Source organism: Chelmon rostratus, chromosome 18 (genome assembly GCF_017976325.1).
Source record: "Chelmon rostratus isolate fCheRos1 chromosome 18, fCheRos1.pri, whole genome shotgun sequence".
In the NCBI taxonomy this organism is placed as follows: Eukaryota; Metazoa; Chordata; class Actinopteri; order Chaetodontiformes; family Chaetodontidae; genus Chelmon; species Chelmon rostratus.
In genome coordinates, this window is record NC_055675.1 from 12,802,824 (window position 1) to 12,822,082 (window position 19,259).

At 46.0% G+C, this 19,259-nt stretch overlaps 1 protein-coding gene across 2 annotated transcripts in view; it reads left to right on the forward strand.

Annotated features, from left to right (window-relative positions):
- LOC121622287 (prospero homeobox protein 1-like) overlaps positions 1–14,166 on the forward strand; it is a 30,765-nt gene extending 16,599 nt beyond the window's left edge. For both annotated transcript variants that reach the window (XM_041959214.1, XM_041959215.1), the window contains exon 5: positions 10,715–14,166. In XM_041959214.1, the coding sequence (XP_041815148.1) occupies positions 10,715–10,900 (186 nt within the window). In that variant the 3' untranslated portion in view covers positions 10,901–14,166. The remainder of the gene's footprint in view (positions 1–10,714) is intronic.
- Positions 14,167–19,259: the final 5,093 nt, after the last annotated feature.

Below are 19,259 nucleotides of genomic sequence, written 5' to 3' on the forward strand. Positions count from 1 at the left end.
AATCCAGAATTTAAAACTACGCAAATATTGCTCATTTCAAAAGCTTCGCTTCTGAGCAAAAGATGTCTCTGAAAAGTCCACCCTCATCCTATGTTTCCACACTACACTTTTACAAGTTGCATATCAGACCACAATTACACAGAGAAACTTTCCCCTCTGCGCAAGCTCAGACAAGCACATTTGAGGAGGTGTGGACTTTCATTCGGCGCACTTGTGCCCTAAAAATAAGTAAATCTAACTACGCGAGGGTTGTATTGCGGAGGGGCGGAAACTGGACGCCACCACTCAAAAGCCCATGTCTTTGAATGAGGCTGTGTGTCAGAAAGAAAGAAACTTCAATGCATCCGAATGATTTCCAGGTTTGCGCGACTCTAGCACGCTCTAGGAAGAGCAAATCCCCAAAACCGTTTGCACCCAACGAAAATGTCCAACAACCACCCCCCCCCCCGCCCACCGACAGCCACCTTCTTCTCATGAGTCATATCTCAGACAAAACTATCATTCTTCTCCTGGCACCAGGAAGCTACTGTTGAAATGGGCTTAAGGGGAACAGCCTATTTGCATACATAAATGTGAAAATTTGCAAGAAGACAGACAGAGAGGAAAAGAGTGAGAGAGGCCAGGTGAATAAGTCTTCTGTTGGCCGAGGAGCTGCAGTAGTGGAGGAGGGAGGGAAGGTGTTTTGCATATTAAGGTTTTTTTTGCTAGGCAGGTGTCTGAGAGATACAGGAGCTGATTAGAGTTTAACACAAGGAAAATTTGCCCAGCCATGCAAATTCTAACCCCCCTGACAAACCAACCGCCTTGGTGAGCACGAAGACTCTGTGTGTAAGTGTTTGTGTGTGGCTTTTGGTGTGTGTGCGTGTGTGTGTGTGTGGGAGTTATTTGTGTGTATGACCGTGTGTGTGTGTGTGTGTGTGTGTGAGTGCGGGTGCGTGGGTTGTGTGTTTTTCGCTGTTTGATGTTTGTGTGGGAATGGTGTGTTTGTGTGTGTTATGCATGTGCATGGACACATTTGTTATGTTTTTCCGTCTTGAATGTGCATGTGTGTGTGTGTGTGTGTGTGTGTGTGTGTGTGTGTGTGTGAGTCATAGAGGTAACGTGGAGATGGAAATGTACTGGATGTGTATCAGGATGCCCCCAAGGCCCTTTTCTGTGGATCTCTCCCCTTTCTCCTCCACCTCCTCCTCCTCCTCCTCTTCCTCCCCTACCTGCCTGCACCACCACTTGAAACAGGAGCCTACGCAGATTCAGCAAGCGCACACACACACACACACACACACACACTGAGTTTTCCCTTTGCCAGATTCTGCATCATCAAAGTTCCATCCACCTTGGTGGCGTCTTTGGAATGAATATGTCCTCTGTTTCAGTGATCACACACACACACACACACTCACACACAACACACACACACACACGTCTGTGGCCTTTCTTGTTTGATGCTAATCTGCTCTGTCACTGTGCTGCCCTAATACGCTCCCCATCTCCCTCCCAGCTCCTCTTTTGTCGCGATTGTTTCCCCTTTTCCTTTCATATCCCTCCTCCCTCGCTCCCTCTCGTCGTTCTCTCTTCCTTCTGTTGCCTCTCTCCTTTCATTCTTTCATCCTCCTCTTTTGCATGTCTTCCGTTACTCTCCCCCCCCTCTCCCCTCCGTCCTCTCCCTCGCTTTTCCCCCCATTAGGAAGTTTTAATGGCATAATTGTCACATTCCTTCTGGCACAATGAACACCAGCGGTAATTAAAGAGCTTGCCGTTAATTACCTAGACCCCGGCTCTACTTTCCTCTTTTCTCAGCCCCCCTCCTGATCCCCTCTCTTCTTCTCTTTCTTCTCCGCTTCTCATTCGCTCTGTCCATCGCCATCAAAGTCTTCTGAAAACACACCCGGCCTCCCAAAGCCTTGACTTTGAGCGAGCAGCGCTTTAATGTGAGGACTCAAGTGAAAATTCTCGCTTAGTGTCCTTTTCTTTTTACTCCGCAGCCCCCACTGTCTGTCTTTGAACCCCCAATGACAACACACATCATCTTTCATACGACAGGAATGTGTGTGACCTGGTAATGGGCTAGAGAGAGAGAGGTGGGGTCTGATAAAGAGGCAGTTTTATGATGGCTCTGGGAAACTCTCAGATTTCCATAAGACAGACTAGGCCAAGTTTCTTCTGTCAGTGACCACTCCTCCCACAGAGGACACACACACACACTCATGAATACACTCGCACTCATACACACCTCGGCATTTAAAAGAGGAAGTCCCTATGATCTCTATGTGAGAGGGAGGGACCAGCGCACACGGTGACAGGCCTTCGTCCTTGCACACACACATGTGGGTATCATGTGTCCTCCCTTATCAGCTGCTCTTTCTCCTATTAGAAAGACGTCTCACTCTTTTTGTCCCTCTTCCTCTTTTGTCTGTCCATCCGTCTGTCATCCCTCTATTTGAATAGATAACGCCCCTCCACGGACGCACATCTCCGCTGTGCCTTGACCAGGAAATGACAAAAGAAAGTTGGGCTTTTTTGCTCCCAAGCTCTCGTCCTCCCTCGCACGCCACCTCTGCCTTTTTCCTCTTTTTTCCTCCCAGCTTTTCCTCCCGCCATCCCTTCCATCTCCCTCCTTCCCACTCTCTCGGTGTCTCTCCCAACTCTCCATCCATTACCAGAGCCACAGAGAGCGGAGAGCAGATGCTGTCTGTCCAACCGCCGTGCCCCATAGCATTGTGTGCTTCACCTCTCCTTCCCCCCTCACTCCCTCGTTCCTCCTCTTGACGTCCCTCTCGGGGCTCCATTTGTTCTCCACCCAGAGAGGCTAATGTCTGTTTTCTCCTCCTCCTCCTTTTCCCCTCCCTGTCTCCCTTGCACTCCTTCATTCCTGCCCTGTTTTTTGGGGAGGTTCTCACCACACAGGGCACAGAGTGTGTGTGTGTGTGTGTGTCTTTGACCGGGGTCCGACCTCAGGGAATTCGAGGTGAAAAGGTCACGGCCGTTGCACTGGATGCACGGGCGGCAAAGATACAGACACAAACAAGTGTAAACATACATGAGTACCTACAAAAACCTACTTGCACACAGGTGTGGTGTTTTCTGCGAAAGGCTCTAGGGTTCTCTTTGAAGGGCGATTGAAAACAAAAAGAGGTAGAAGATAGAGAAGAGAGATGAAAAGCTGGCGGTATAGATTTAGGTTCAGAGCTGCCAAAAATACAACCGATACAGTTTGCCAGTGGGTTTATGTCAACTACACACACATACACACCTCCCCTAACTCGCTTCCTCCCCCTCATATCTACAGTATCTGCTGTCAGTCCCCTAATCTCCACTGCTCCCATTGAGAAAAGGTTGCACCAAACTCTCCTACACGTTCATCTTGCATGCACGTTACAGCTGTGCGGCATCATATACAGCAACAAATAATGAGCAGAGTACGGGCCGTGCTTGTATACCCACATGCAATCATGTGTGTGTGTGTGTGTGTGTGTGTGTGTGTGTGCGAGCAAGAGGACACACCAGCTCCAGTTTGCAGAGATGGTACCATTAAGGCAGTAATGATGACCTGAGGAGAGTAGCCGTCTTATGTTGTGAACTCATATTTATCATTCGCAACGTGAACTGAATCGCAGATGTGATGGATGACGCAGGGTGAGACTCGGAGCGACAGATCCAGATTTTCATCCAAGCGTGTGCCGCTGTTTTACTGTCTATATATAAGTCCGTGAGAAGTCACAATTTTGTGATGCTTAAAGACTCGAAAGTTTGCTTTTTTATGCAGATAGTTTCAGTTTTGTTTCCCCAAGTTTGAGGATATCCATCTCTAATACAGTGGAGGGGAATATCATTGCGTCTGTGGTGCTCAAAGCATCAACAGTTGTCATTGGAACTACTTTCTTCAAGAAAACCAAAAAGCAAAATATATGATATTAAAAGCCTAGATACTATTTGAAGTTAGTGGGGAAAAAATGTGTTTCTGGGGGGGTGAGCCGACCCTTTAAAGACAGACAGGTAACAACACTGAGCTCACTGTACACTGCTGGTCCCTGTGGCAAATGCAGCTACAAAAAAAAAAAAAATTCTAACAAATCTGATATTATTTGATATTACCGCTGTGATGTGAGCGCCATTTACGACTTGTCTTGGCCTTTTTAGATCTCTTGGTGAGAAGAGTTAGGGAGAGAAGAGAATAGAGAGCAGGATCATCTGCTTCTCAGTGAATAGCCGGGGGCTATTGAGGGCCCCCGTTTGACGTAGTCTGACAGGTCTTTTCTTCACCACGTGGTGTGTGTGTGTGTGTGTGTGTGCACGCTCATACGTGTGTGAGATGTGAGAATAAGCCACTTTATTCTGTGCACTGATTAAATGACCAGAGCCGTGTGTGGAGCCTGGGGCACCAGGGGTGGCGAGGAATCACTTAAACATAAAGAACTACATGATCCCCTCTCTCCTTTTCTCACCTGCTCACACACAAACATCTCCTCTCGCTGTTCCCTCCTTCCTGCTTTTCCACCAGCACCACCCCTCCTCCTCCCCTTCCTCCTCCTCCCTTCTTCTCCCCCCTCCTCCCTCCTTCTGTCCCTGGTCACCTTGTGAGGGGCAGCCTGCTCTGTGGCACAGCTGCTGATTATGTCATTATTTCTGGACCATTTTGGTCTCCCTCCGTGTGTGTGTGTGTGCGTGTGTGTGTGTGAGACTAATGAAGCGTGGCAAAGGGACTCATGCCAAAATGACCAGGGCGTGCATCAGAGCTGCAGATGTGTCAAAGCAACCCCCCCATTCACGCACACACAGACACACACACGCACACACACACACACACACACACACACACACTTCCCATTTCCCTTGCTGATGCCAAACTCTCCCTCCTTCAAATCCAATCTGCATTATTTTTCTTTCTTCTCCTGCCATCTTGTTCTCTTACTTGCCCTTCCTTCCTTTCTCCTTCCATCCATCCATCCATCTTCCATCCTCCCTCCTTCGCTGCAGCTCCTTGCTCTCCATCCTTTATTGTTTGCCCACCCACCCACACCCTCCTTCCTCCAGCCCCTCTATTCTTCCTCTCCCTCCCTCCCTCTGTTCTCCCTCCTCTCCAGATGTCCTGTTCCTATCTTCCAGACTCCCTTGCTCCTTTCTTTCCCTTCTGCCTCCTGCCCTCTCAGCCTCTCTGAGCCGGGTTGACTTCCTGACCTCCAGAGGCCCCGTTACAGCGCTCTGTGACCCCCCCTTCGTTCAGATCGCTTTCTCTCAGCCTGTGTCCGCCATAGAAGCTCAGACGATGAATTTTTAAGTCTCTAAACAAGGGCTTGAACTGTGATTTCTTGCTTCTCCTGCTGTTTGCAATTCTTCTGAGTCCAGATTATTTTTCTGTCGGTTGTCTGTGGCTGTTGTCTCGCTTGATATAAAGCTAGCACCCTCGCAACGACCCCCAATTTCTATGAAGCAAGGGAAAGAGAGGGGATGGCAAAAGGGAGGAAATACATGTCAAAGAGGCCCTGATATGATAGGAATTCTCAGCCTGTGTGTGTGTGTGTGTGTGAGTAGGGGTGGGGGGTTGAAGCAAGTTAAGGTGGAGGGAGGAGCGAGGAAGATGGGATAGGAGAGCGACTTCATCAGCGTCTTTGACCCTGTCCCGTCCTTGACTCCCCGGCAGAGGTGCACCTTGAGAAGAGCCCATGTGACGCTGGTGCTCATGCTCACATACGTACGCAGACCAGACAGCAAGACACACACACACACACACACACGTATGCAACAGCCCCTCAAGGCTCCATGTCCTCAAGGCTATCAGTGGAGTGAGGGTGGCCGGTGTTTGCTCAGCTTTGAGGCCCGTTTCCCATCCCAGCAGGCGCGTAAGTGCACCTCGCGAGAGCTTTGAGGAAAATTCAGGACAAGCGGATGGTTGAGAACATGAAGAAAATGAAGCGCTTGGGAAGGAAGCGGTTGAACGCGAGACTCGCTGCGACTGCGCCCATTCTTTTCCTCGCTGGTCGTTTGGACTCTTCAGCCATGGCACAGTCTTATCAGCGGTAGAGGGGGTTGGGGACAAGCGTAGCGAGGGGTAGGAAGAAAGGGGACATGGGTTGTGTTTGCCTAAAGTGACAGTGTGGGCCAAGGGCTTATCAAGGCCTTTGTAGATTATTGATCAGAGCAGATACGCGAGGCACAGGGGCCTATGTGTGCGTGTGTGTTGGAGGTTCGGGAAGCTCTGGCTTGACTCACTGCAATGTCTGCTCAACTTCAGGTTCAACTCTTGTTTTTAACCATGTGTTTCGCTGCCAGCAGAAGTGAGAATATTCTTAAGAAACAGTCAGTGTAAACAAACACATTACACATCGATGCCAGATGACCCCATCTGTGGCATTTGGGGCATTGCAAAATCTATAAATTCCCTGTCTCACACACCCACACACACACACAAACAAACACAATGACCGAAAAGCATGGGAAGTGTTGGTATTCCCAGGCTGAGCTGGGGTTAGGAATTAACCTGGCTGCCAGCGGGGGCTTCTGTTGTGTCCGTGCATTTCATCCTTCAAGGCTGCAGCTCGCCAGCGCGCACACTCGCTCACACACACGCAGCCTTATCTTCCAGGGTCTCGTCTTGTTTGGCCAACGCTGTGCAAATAGAAGGTGCAATACATCTCCTGACAGTTCCCAAAAGCAAGGGGGAGAAACACGTTGGCCAAACAAACAGCCAACCCTGAGTCAACGAGAGAGAGGAGATTTCTCAGGCTTTACCGAAACACAGGCAAAGACACACACACACACACACTTACACGGTGTGTGTAACAGTAGCCTTTATCTGAGGGCTTGGGCCTCCGGCTACCTTTTTAAACGTTTGTCTAAGCAGTCTTAAGACAGGAGCCGCTGCAGGAGTGAATAGCTCCCAGCAAGCCGTCCACAGGCTCCTATTGTCCCCCGTCATATTTTATTATCTCATCAAAAAGCAGGAAATCCGATTCCCTCTCTCTGAAAAAGAGCTTATCCGTCTGTCTCAAAGCAACCTGTCACGAGAGAGGGAGATGGAGAGAGGTGGAGAGAATGGAGGAGAGAGTTGTGGGGGGAGTCAGTGAATGAGAGTGATTAACTGCCTCATTGCGGCCTCTTGTCAGAGAAGTCTCTCTTTCTTTCTGTCTCTCTCTCCTCCTTTCTCTTTGACTGGCATTTACCCAACGCACAGCAAAGGTTAGGCAAACGTGTGCGTATCAGAGACCAGCCTTTTCTCCTTTTGCTGATTCTTTTCTCTCATTTTCCCTCTCTGTCTTCCTCCTCTCATATTATGTTACTCAGGGGCAGAGCGGCAATAATATCCCTTTTCATGAAGGCTTTTGTTTTTTTGGACCCCCCCCGCCACACACACACAAGCACACACATCCATCCTCTCTGTCTTTCTCACACCTTCTGTCAAAACAAAACTGCTATTTTTCCTGAAGGCCATATGATTTTATCAGCAGAAAGTGCGTGGGACACATGAACTTAACTCAGGCTCATCATGGCTGAATTTGAAAATGAATTTTCACGTTCTCATGCCCGCTGTGTTTCTCCGCGTCATGACCGTGAAGTTGTAAATAAATGCAAATGCAGATTAATGACAACAGCTGTGAAAGTTAAGAGACGGCGGAAAGTTGCCTCCGCTGCCACGCAGCCGCTGACCACGTCCGAGCAGTATTACGTCATCATTTTCCAAAAACCTCCACGCTTAAAGGCAAAGCTGGCATTTTCAGACTTATCCGCCCTGGAGACGGTTTTTAAAAAGCTCCTGTCGGATGCGAAAAACTCGTCATGTGGAGCAAAAAGCCAAAAGAAAAAGGCGCGTTTTCAAATGTAGCCGGCATAGCGCGGACGCACTCTCGGTCACCTCGTTTGCCTTTTCCAGGCATCATTCCACGCACACACAACCCTCCATCCATCGCTCTGTACTCTTTTTTTTTTCCCCTGCCTCTCTCCCTCCCTCCCTCTCTCCTCCCCTCTTTGTACATCTGTCCTTTAATTTTGGGCTCTGCTGAGAAGTTGTTAAAAAGCCCTATGAAATATGTATGAAGGATTGTGAGCCACGCGATTGGCCCCATTTACCGGACAGCCGAGCGAATGAACGGCCACACTGGATAATCCCCCACAATGCCTCTGGAACAAAGGCCCAACAGCTGACCCTAGAGAGAGAGATGAAGGGGGGGGTAGTGGGACAAGGGAGGGGTTACAAACAGTTAAGGCTCACTGCTGGTCAGGAGGCAGCTTGCTCACATACACAACTCACACGTACTCGCAAAACAAAGGCTTGCGGGACAGGAATAACTCCCTCTGTTCTGTCGCTCCGCTCCCTCTCCTTAGACTCTTCTCGGCCCCTCCTTCTCTTGCCATCGCTCTCTCCCTCCCTCCCGTTCTCACTCTCTCGCTCTCTCAGTCAAGAGGATCTGAAATACCAATACCCTTTTCTCCTTGACATTGCTTTCTCCTTGCAGTCAGCGTTTTGCTGTCCTTTTATAGTCAAAACGTCAGGAGAAATTCCATGCAGGAATATTCTTAGTAATGCGGCACTCCCTGCGTCTAACGGCTAGGGCGCTGTGCTGCACCGGCCCGTCGGCGAGGGCTTTTGGGAAGAGGGTGCGCACGCCCCCACGGACACTTACGGCGCGTACACACAAGGTTGCCCTCGCGTCGGGGTCATTGTGCCAGTATTTCAGAGACGACAGCAGTCCAAACAATGAATTAAATCCACTTCCATCGCACCAGAGGGGAATTCAATATTTGGGGAATTGGGTTAGCCTGTGTGTTTTCTCTCTCTCTGCCAAACACACACACACACACACACACACTGTACAAGCTCCTTATTCACGACTCACCTTTTCACTTGCGCACTGGATAGAGATATGCTCACACACCAGACACACGGGCATCTTAGCCTCCATTCATCACCCTGAGGGGGGTGGGTGGCTGTCCCGTGTGTGCAAGTGTGTATGTGGAGAGAGATGATTGTGTGTTTGACTGTGTGTATGTGTGTGTGTGTGTGTGCGTGTTCCAGTGGCCACTAACCTTGCTGTGTCCTGACACTCCTGATGAGTATCTGCAGGACACTGGAGGAGAGGAGCGGAGCGGAGTGCGCACTGTCAGGCATTTGGGCAAGCTGCTGTATATGTGTGTGTGTGTGTGTGTGTGAGAAAGTGCGTGTGTTTGTGTGCGCACGAGCATCAAGGGAGGCGGGCAGGGAGACAGTCAGCATTATCCAAGCAGGTGACCCCTGAAGGCTGCGTCGCCCTGGAGCTTTGAGTCGAGGAAAGAGACTCAGCCAAATACACCAGGGTAGCTAGTGTGTGTGTGTGTGTGTGTGGTGAGCATTATGTAGAGCTCTGTAACAGTACAGGATGTGTCATCTCCTTGGCACAAGGAGGTGTGTGCACCGGTGTGTGTGCTCACGCCTGCATGAGTGTGTGTGTGTGTGTGTGTGTGTGTGTGTGACAGAGTGTTGGCTTGGGGGAAGGTGTCACAGATCTTTGCCAGACTAATCATCTCCATGGTGTCGGTGAGCGCTGCTGTCAGGGACACTAAAGAGGCGGCGTGTCTCCCCGTTCCCAAAGCATTTAGTGCTTCCTCTTTCGCCAGCACCTCTCTGCCGCTCTTCGCTCAGCTCCGCTTTTTTGTTTGGTCACAGATTTACAGTGTGACTCGTAAAGATGTCACGCCCGCCGGGTCGTGCGGAGGGAAGTGGGAGGTGGAAGAAACCTGAGAATTCACAAGAAGTGACTTTTCTCAGGCCGACGCCTCAATTAGCTTTTAAGGAAGTAAATACTCAGAGGATGGAGATTTATGGTTTTAGATCCAGCGTGACATGTCCTACAAGGGAGGAGATGGAAGTGTTGAGCGTAATGCAAGCGAGCGCTGCTGCAAAACGACAGAGCTGGGAAGGGGAAGGAGCCCGGTGACTGGCAGGTGGAGAGCTTTGAAGGCTCCAACAGGAAACTCTCCTGCTTCATCAGTACAAAAGATGAGCAGCTGCGTGAGAAAGCGTGCGGTTCTTTGATAAGACGCCAAAGATACATAATAAAGTATAAGGAGAGAAGTTAACTACGACTCCCGAGGAGCGTTTCAGACATATTCAGCTGCTGAGCTGAAAACGATGCTGTGAGCATCAGGAAAAGCGAGTTGTAGAACTCTGATGCAATTTAAAACAATTCATTTTCCAGCTTTGAGTCAATCCGAGATGATTTTGGCAACCATCACACAGTGCTTTGTTTATATTTGAAACTACAAAGCCCTCTGAATACGATGCAGTCCTGATTCATTCCTCTAACTGGCAACTGAGGCTTGTGGGTATTGCATTGTTTACATGTATCCACTATATCAAACTGACAGGAAAAATGGCCATAATGTAAACCTATAGTACCCCTGAGTTACCAGTGACATTCCTTTGTTTCTATGCTGTGTTATGTTGAGGATTCTTCAAAAACTACAGAAGAACTACTAAAGAACCATCATGGTGCCAGATGTCGGGTTTTCTTTTTTCTTCTGTTTCTGCTTTTAGGACTAAACTGCGAAAATGATGAGAACCATTATAAGAAAAACATAAACATCTAGAGAAAACAGAGAGAGCAGACTCAGAATCATGATCAGGACTGCACCCTCAAAGCTGATTCTGCTCTTACAAATCCATGTGTGCACTCAGAGTTTGTCTCGTGCTCTCTCTCAGATCCACAGACGGACAAACATTTCTGTCCCTCTTGTGTCTTTAAAGGTCCCCGATCGCTTCCTGGAAGTGGCCGAGGTCACGCTGAGGGAGTTCTTCAACGCCATCGTGGCCGGCAAAGACGTGGACCCGTCCTGGAAGAAGGCCATCTACAAGGTCATCTGCAAACTGGACAGCGAGGTCCCCGAGGTCTTCAAGTCCCCCAACTGTCTCCAAGAGCTTCTACACGAGTAAATTTCTCCTCCTCCTCCTCCTTGCTCGACGCTTTGCGCTTTTTTTTGTTATTTTCTCTGATTTCACAGAATTTAAAAATGATGTTCTCTTTTGTTTTTCCTGTTTTCCCCCAACTTGATTGAACTCTGATTTCCCGTTTTTTATTTTTAAATTTTTGAATGTATGAAAGTTATGAAGTAGCATTCCCAATCTGAAGCCTCTGTGGCAGTTCCTAAACGACCTAGCTATTGTGTTGTTGTTCTTATATGATAATTACCATGATGGTTATAATTTGTTTTGTTTTTCTATGATTCTGAACTGAAGAGACTCTCATCTTACTGGGTGTTTTTTGGACCGTGTGAACCCTCATCCATTTTGGCCTGTTTTACGATCAACACTAACTAAGTCCTCGGTGTGTGGAAGGAGTTCCCGTTGACACGACTAAGAACATAGGCTGGGTTTCCTAAAGACTTTACTCACGGCACCCAGGGGCGTCCCTCCAGCCCAGTGGGTGTCCAAATGAACTGTCCCTGTGAAGTGGGTGCCCAATAGACTGTGCTACTGAAGATGTCCCGAACAGGACAGTCTCACACACACACACACACACACACACACACACACACAAGGCCTAGTGAGGTTATTAATGGACTAAGACTGGACTCGTGGTACTGGTCTGTACTAGTCTGTGGGACTTGGACTGGTTTCAAATAGCTACTGAGCTCTACCATGTTTTGAAGTGTGTTTTCCCCGCAAGTAGGGCATTGTGTTTATTGGCTGTACATTATTATTTTGATTATTATTATTATTGTTATTGTTGTTTCTGATTATTTGTCATCACTGCTTGCTGAAGATTGGCACTTCGAGATTTGTTTGTCCCTTGATGCCGTTGCAGAAAAAAAATAAATTATTGCTATTAATATTATTCCACAAGAGTTTAGATTCTGAAATATTTCACCCCCATTTCCCATCCTCGTCCTTACTCTTGTTTTTGTTCGTCCACCTCTGAAGTGGACTTTGGTTTATTTCATTTCGGGGTTTTTTTTTTGTGGTCGGGGTCTGGGGCAACTTGCCTGGAAAGTGTTTCGATCTGGAGTTTTAATAGAGGGCCATCAGAGCAGGCCTCTCTATACGCCTGTAGTGACTAGCCTATCCTGCACAGGAACAGTCCAGCGGCATTGCCAAAGGAGGAGTTGGGCTGCAGAAACACATGAAGTAAACGGTGCAGAAGTATAGGGATGTGCAGAAGAAGTGTGGCCTTTTGGTGCGTGACTAAATTTCTATAGCCACTCCGGCTTTGATAACTTTTAGCTCCCACTAAAAGAGCCATTAGTTCTGGCATCAAATTAATCTTATTTGTCTAATTACCTGTTCAGGATCGGTGAACATACACAAAAATGCATTGCTTTTTTTTTTGTCTTTTTATCGCGCTGTTCACTGAATAGCTCATGTGTGAGATGGAGTCAGCCTGTTTATATGGCAGGCTTATATTGTGATCATCGTATACAAGGTGTAAATGACAAGTTATCTCAATAGCAGCTGATACTTGAATATATCAGAATACTGTGGCGATCTAAAGCACAGCGTCGCTGAAACAATACATCATTCAGCACATACAAATAGAAGCATCACAGCGAGGAAGATAATTCAAGGAGGGCAAAAAGAGAGGCGAAAATAAGCTGAAACACAGGCATTCATTAATTCTGCTTCAAGTGCAACTTCCCCACAAACAACGCACACATGCACACACACACACAGCTCCTTCCCTCCACATTCACCTGCCTTTGAGTGATCTAGCCCCTCTCTCGCTGCAACAATGCGAGGTCGGAGGTGAGCACTCACCCCAGGGGTAGATGGAGAAGCTCTCAGCACTACAAAGAGCGGGGACAAAGGCGCAGAGCGAGGAGCGACACGCACCTGAAACCCTCAACTCTGTCCCTCCGTCCCGAACCGGCAGCTTTTAAGACCCAAAAGTGAGATTCTGTTGAGGCCACTGTGCCCCGTTTGTTGAACGCCATTCCTTTTACTCTTACCTGAGATTCTAATCCCAGATTTTCCACTTGAGTCGTGTCTGTAGTGTTTTATTAATTTCATCCGCCCTCTCAGGCTTTTAAGAATTTTAAGAAGCGGTTAGCGTTAGTTGCCCTTTTGATGAGGTAAGTTTGGAGCAGTGAGAGGACTTGAATGCTGTCTAGAGTGCGTGCGAGCTGTTGATCTCACCTTGGCGACATTATCTTACGGTGTGTATGTGTGTGTGTGTGTGTTGTCACAAAAGATCAAAAGGGGCGGGTTGCTTAACCTGCTGACTTGTCTAAGCGAGACAAAGCGCCCGACAAAAGGAGTCAGAGAAAGACGGAGAGCTACTCCCTTCATTATGTCCCCCCCCCCCCCTCCCTCCTCCTCCCTGGACAGCGTTCTTCTTAAGATCCAGAGCCCTGAGAGAGCGAGTCGGACATATTTCTCACTGAAGGATGGGCCAGGCCCTGCATGTCTCAGAGTCTCAAAGCACCAGCCAAGGGCTCTAAAGCACCACAAAACAAAGGAGAAAGGAAAGGACACTTTTATCTGATGCACAGATTATTATCGCTCTCCACCCTCCCCCTTCCTGCAACCCCGCCCTAAAGTTAAAGAGTTCCAGGATAATGAAGACTTGTGTGCTAAAAAAAAGAAAAAAAAAAAAAAAAAAAAGGATTAGCAAGACCTTAATACCGTGTTGAGAATATTTTTGTCAAGTTTTCCTTTTCTGGGGTCGTTTGATTTTAAGGATAACATTATTGAAATACATATATAGCCTTTTTTTAAAGAATTGTAAAAGATAAATCTATGGGAAAAAATATATACGGTAGTGGACGTTGTTTGGAAGGCGCCGTTAGAAATCGTTTCATATAAGAAAGCTTGAGGGTATTTTTAGTGACGGCTTTGTTTAAATCTGTATTCTGAATAAGTGAGTTGTTGGTAGATTAGGAGCAATAGTTGTAGGTTTTTTGCAGGTTTTGTGACCACTTTTCATTTTGGTTTCTTTACCTTTTTGTATTGTGCTGAATGGCTGTCCTCTCGAGATCAGAAAAATAAACTTGGAATATGTTTTCAGAGTATGAAATATTGTTGTTGCTACTGTAAATACTGTCAGGACGAAACAAAGAATAGCTGTACAGTTTTTTCTATTATCACTCAGAGTGCTAGAGACGGGTGGGAGCGGTTAAAAAAAGAAGGGTGGAGGGAAAAAAAAAGAGGGATGACCTGCTCTCTCCAACTGGACTCGTAACCATTCTTCCAAAAAAAAAAAAAAAAAAAAACCCACAGAGGAGAGGTTTTGGTTGTTGTTTTTTTTTTCCTGCCATGCCTTTAACGGGGTTCTGTTTCCCGTCGGCAGCGCCATTGAAATTGCACCAGCATCCCTTTCTTTAATTTTTGCTTACAGAAAGACGCATTAGGCTGGCGGTCGGGCAATGATGATGTCACGGAGCGGCCTGTTGGCAGTCTGCGGACCCGGTCTTGTCCAAAAACAAGGGCAGACTCCCGCCGACGTAGCTCTAGATTTGACCCGGGAGAGAGACAGGAACTCATTATCATCAGCAGAGTAGTGTCATGGAGGGGGCACATGTTGTACAGTAACAGTTTAAAAAGAGACTGCAGACAGAAAAAAAGTGATTTATACCCTTTTTTTTACCCGGTTCAAACAGCTCGAAGACGTTTGGACTTTCTGTGGAATTTCTGTAGGCTTTGCATTGTGTGCATGTGTGTGTGTGTGTGTGTGTGTAGATGTATATGAGTGTGTGTCTGTGTGAGAGAAAAGACCGATTATGAGAACCTGTGAACCAGTGAGTGACACAATTCTCAACACTGTGGCCCCTCCCCCACCCCTGGGAGTACCATCCTGACATGTAAATGATTCTCATTAAGCGCTGGCAAAGTGTGTTTGGTGTGTGTGTGTGTGTGTGTGTGTGTGCGCGCACGTGTGTGTGCGTGTTGCGATAATTTCCTCTGATCTGTTTTCTGACCTGTTTGAAAGGGGTTTTTTGTTTCTCGATGCTTTCAGTAGTAATTCTTTTTTTATTATTATTACATTGCTCCTCTTTTTCTTTTCTTTTTTTTGTAAATATCGATGACGTGGACTTACAGTGATAAATACTGCCTTTGTGTAACTTAGCAATATGTTATGTAAATAGTGTTTTGTTGATGCTTTTTGTATGACATTATTATTCGATTCTAGTGCAGTAATTCCAACTGGAACAGCCATGTTTCAATTACAGTTTGACTAGTTACACACAGGTTGTAAAATAAAACTCATGACATGGCTGCTTTTTTTCTGTTATTGGTGTCTATTTGTCTTGCAGATTTTGTGTAATTTATTGGTTTAATTTATCCTAATTTATTTGATGTTATTTTCTTTTGTTTTTTCAAACAGGGAAGGCTGTACTGCATTTCATTGAGTAGAACCCACTTAAAAGATTTTGATCCTTATCTACCGAATATTGAATTTTAAACAGGAGTATTCTGACGTGCTCGTTCAATTGAGGGAAATGACAAAATGGAGATCTTGGCAGCTACATGGAACTGGACAGTTTAAAATAAAATCTAAAAAAAGGTTGTTATGTTTTGTTCCAGGACAGGGCCGAGGGTGGGCTAGAAAGCTGAAACTAGTTTGAAGCAGTTTTGTATTTTCTCTAGAGATTTTTTTCCCCCTGTGTTGCTTTGGCCCAGCCCAAAAACAACCAGTAGTCAAATTGCCTTTCGTGCCTTCACCCTCTATGAACTGAATGTATGTGCAGTATATATGCAAGCTTGTGCAAAATGAATAAAAAATGGAAATAAAAATGAAAAAGAGAGTAGAAAACGTCTGCTGTTTATGGTTCTTTTATATCACCTTCTGCAAGGTCTACGTATGGTGACAAAATGTATTATGTTTGTGTGTGTGTGTGTGTGTGTGTATTACTTACACTGCGGGTATCAAAAATTTGGGGTTTCGTCTTCCTTATGGGGACAAAGCCCCATAACATAAACCATTAAATTTAAGGGTGAAGACTTGGGTTAGGTTTAGGGTAAGACTAGCTTCAGGCAAATAGCTGTTATGGTAATATTTAGGATGAGTCTGTAGGAAATGAATGGAAGTCTATGTCAACCCAAAAGTGATGGAAACACGACTATGTGTGTGTGTGTGAGAGAGAAAGAAAGTGATTTAAGTTATATAAATATGTGTGTATTACTGAGCCATCTCCTATCTTGATCACTGCATCACTGACTACAATGTGTTTACTGTATAGATACTTTGTCCTGTGTGAGTGAATCAGTACTGCGCCGAGTGATTCAACGCGCTAATGAGAGGTTTGGCAGCAGCGCACCAACCTCCCGGCCTAGTTTCCTCCACAGACAACTGCAGATGCCGCCTTATCGGGCTAAACGCAAAAATCGTCACAGCCAGGCACAAACACACACACACACACACACATATAATGCAATCATCGCTTTACAACACTAAAGCTGAATAAAGATATCCACTAAAACACGTGGAAATGTACACAAGTGCACGAAAGATTTGGCAAATAAAGACTAGTTAAAAGCTCAGGTGAAAGTTGAAGAAAACAGAGGGACAGGAAATGCGGGTTTGTTCTAATTAGAGCTGCAGCTAACGATTATTTTCATCTGCGATTAATCTGCTAATTGTTTTTCTCAATTAATGATTTTGCCAAAAAAAAAAAAAAAAAGCCTCCTACAAATACCTGTGGTCATTTTCCACAGCCCAAGGAGATGCATTGAAATTGTTTGTTTTATTCAACCAAGAGTCCAAAACCCAAAGGCGTTCTGTTTGCCACAATAAAAATGATTAATCGATTATCATAAGGATCGGCTGTTGGTGTGTACGTCTTTGTGTGTGCGTAGAAAACTCCAAACACAAAACAAAAAAATTTGATCCAGCACACGCTATGAAAGAAAACGCTCCACGTTCACACGTATCTAACATTTTCTGTGGTTATCTTCTCTGCTGATGAGTTTGTGAGTCTTTTAAGAAAAATACAAGATATTCGCAAAAGGCTCTGAAGTGTTTTCTCTCTGCGTCATTTTGCTGTTTTCTTATCATGACCTCTGCTGTGCTTTCCACCACGCCTGCCCGCTGCTCTGTTCCTTTTCTTCCTTTTGTTCTTGCCTGAATGCTTTTCACTCTTTTTGCTTTGATGCTCATTTTTTTGAGTTGCTTCTTTTGTGTCTTTCTTGCTTGCTTGCTTTTATTCTTTTTTTTTCTCCTCCTCTCCCGTGTTCCTTTTCCCTCTCGTCCTCCGCCTGCCTCCCTCCGCTTGCCTTAACCGGAGGCTACAGCTCCTTAGGTTGGGCTGAGACAGCATCTTTGTACAACACCGACCGTCTGCTCTGTAATCAAATACCATCTGTCGCTACATCTGAAGACTCACTCTCTCGCTTCCTCCATCACACACACACACACACGCACGCATGTAGGCACACACATGCACAAGCACACACACACACACCACATCTGTGCCTCCCACTCTTGAACAATGTGTGTGTGTGTGTGTGTGCTTTTCATGTACAATGACCCGTGTACTTACAATCATTCCACCTGATTCATTCTTGGCCTGCAGGGAGGAAGTCACTGGAGTCACTTTCACCACTTCCTGTTTTTTCCACCTCTCCCGCTGGGGGTTCAAAGGTCATTGTCTTCAGGTATATCCATGTTTGTTCTGTGGCTCTGTGTGTCAGCAAGACCTTGGCTGCTGTATCAGACGGGAGATAGTGGACTTTAGTTCCTCAGTCTTAGATCAACGGCCCACTATCTCAAAGGCTGCCAGCCTTTCCCAATGTTTGCCCAATGTTTGTCCCTGCTCCGGCACAGAAAACGTTGACACGGTCCCCAAGGTCCCTCTCCAAGTCCCCCCTCCCTTCGCGGTCGCCTGTTATCACACGCTCAGGTTCAAGAACATTTTCTGTTTAGTGTTAAGTGTGTTTTTTTGTCAGTTGAAATAGTTTTCTTTGAGCTTGTACAGTATGTTTAGCGGAAAGTGAGTTTTATGGCTCGGCGGAAGTGGAGGATTTACAGCACGCCGACCCAACAGCAGACGGAGAATTGTTTGGTAAATATCACCACACACATGCGCTGATGTAACTCCCCATGCTGAGGAACCTTTGTGACGAAGAAACACAAGGACTCAGGACCTCATTTCGATTTCTTCTCTGTGCGATCCTCCTACCAGCGACCAAAATGAGCTGTCCGCCGTTTGAACCATTTTGACACCTACACCTGCAAAATGACTGTGGGCTTGAAACTAAAACAGCAGAATACTATTGAAGTTCTTCTCCATCAGAGGGCTTTTGTTTACAGAGGATGGCAATCTGTATGTATGTGTGCATCTCCTTTGATTTGCTTAACAGTGCATTTATTCCATCACTGCACCAAGAATCAGCAGTGGAATGTAACTAAGTACATTTACTCAAGTACTGCACTTCAGTACAAATTTGAGGTACTTGTACTTGAGTATTTCCATTTTATGCAACTTTACACATCTACTGCACTACACCTCAGAGGCAAATATTGTACTTTTTACTCGTTGTCTGACTTACTAGTTACTTTTCAGATTACAATTTACCTTCCTGTCCAGTGAAAACCATGTATCTTTAAATGCAGCTAAACTGAAGGATTACATGTTCCTTTATGTGCTCTACTACTTCTTATGTTAAATAAACTATTTAAACCATCTTGGATTTGCTGGAAAATGAATCTTACAAAGCTGAATACAGGGTTATTAATCTGAGAACAGGGAGGCTACAAACATATAATGATCATTTAAAATATGATGCATCGCTGCAGATTAAACTACCCGACAGCATATAAAGTCCTTAAAATGAGCTCAACCTTAAACATCCACAGCAGTAACATGCAACATACACATGAATGCAGCAGTAATATTAATCCACAAACATCATATATAATAGTAAAACACTGACAAGCAGCATTTTACTGCACAACAAGTGCTTTTACTTGTAGTGGAGTATTTTCACAGTGTGGTATTAGTACTTTTACTGTCGTAAAGGATCTGAATACTTCTACCACCACTGCCTGGAATGTAACTTTTCACACAAAAAGGACTCCAGTTTCAATCAAAAACCATGAAAACAGATTTCCACATAGCACAGATTGATGGATTCATTCTGCATGTGTTAGCAATTAAACAGAGGATTTCATCTATTGTGGATGGGACAACACACTGGTCTTGTGCTCCAGAGCCACTGGCACAGTGCTGCCCACATTTGGCATCAGTGATGGGGACACCTAGTGGTCAGTATGTGCAGCATGCACTCTGTGAGTGCTGTTACTGATGTATGCTTCATATCATCTACATGCGTTCTCTGCCCCTTTCGTATTTGTCCGATT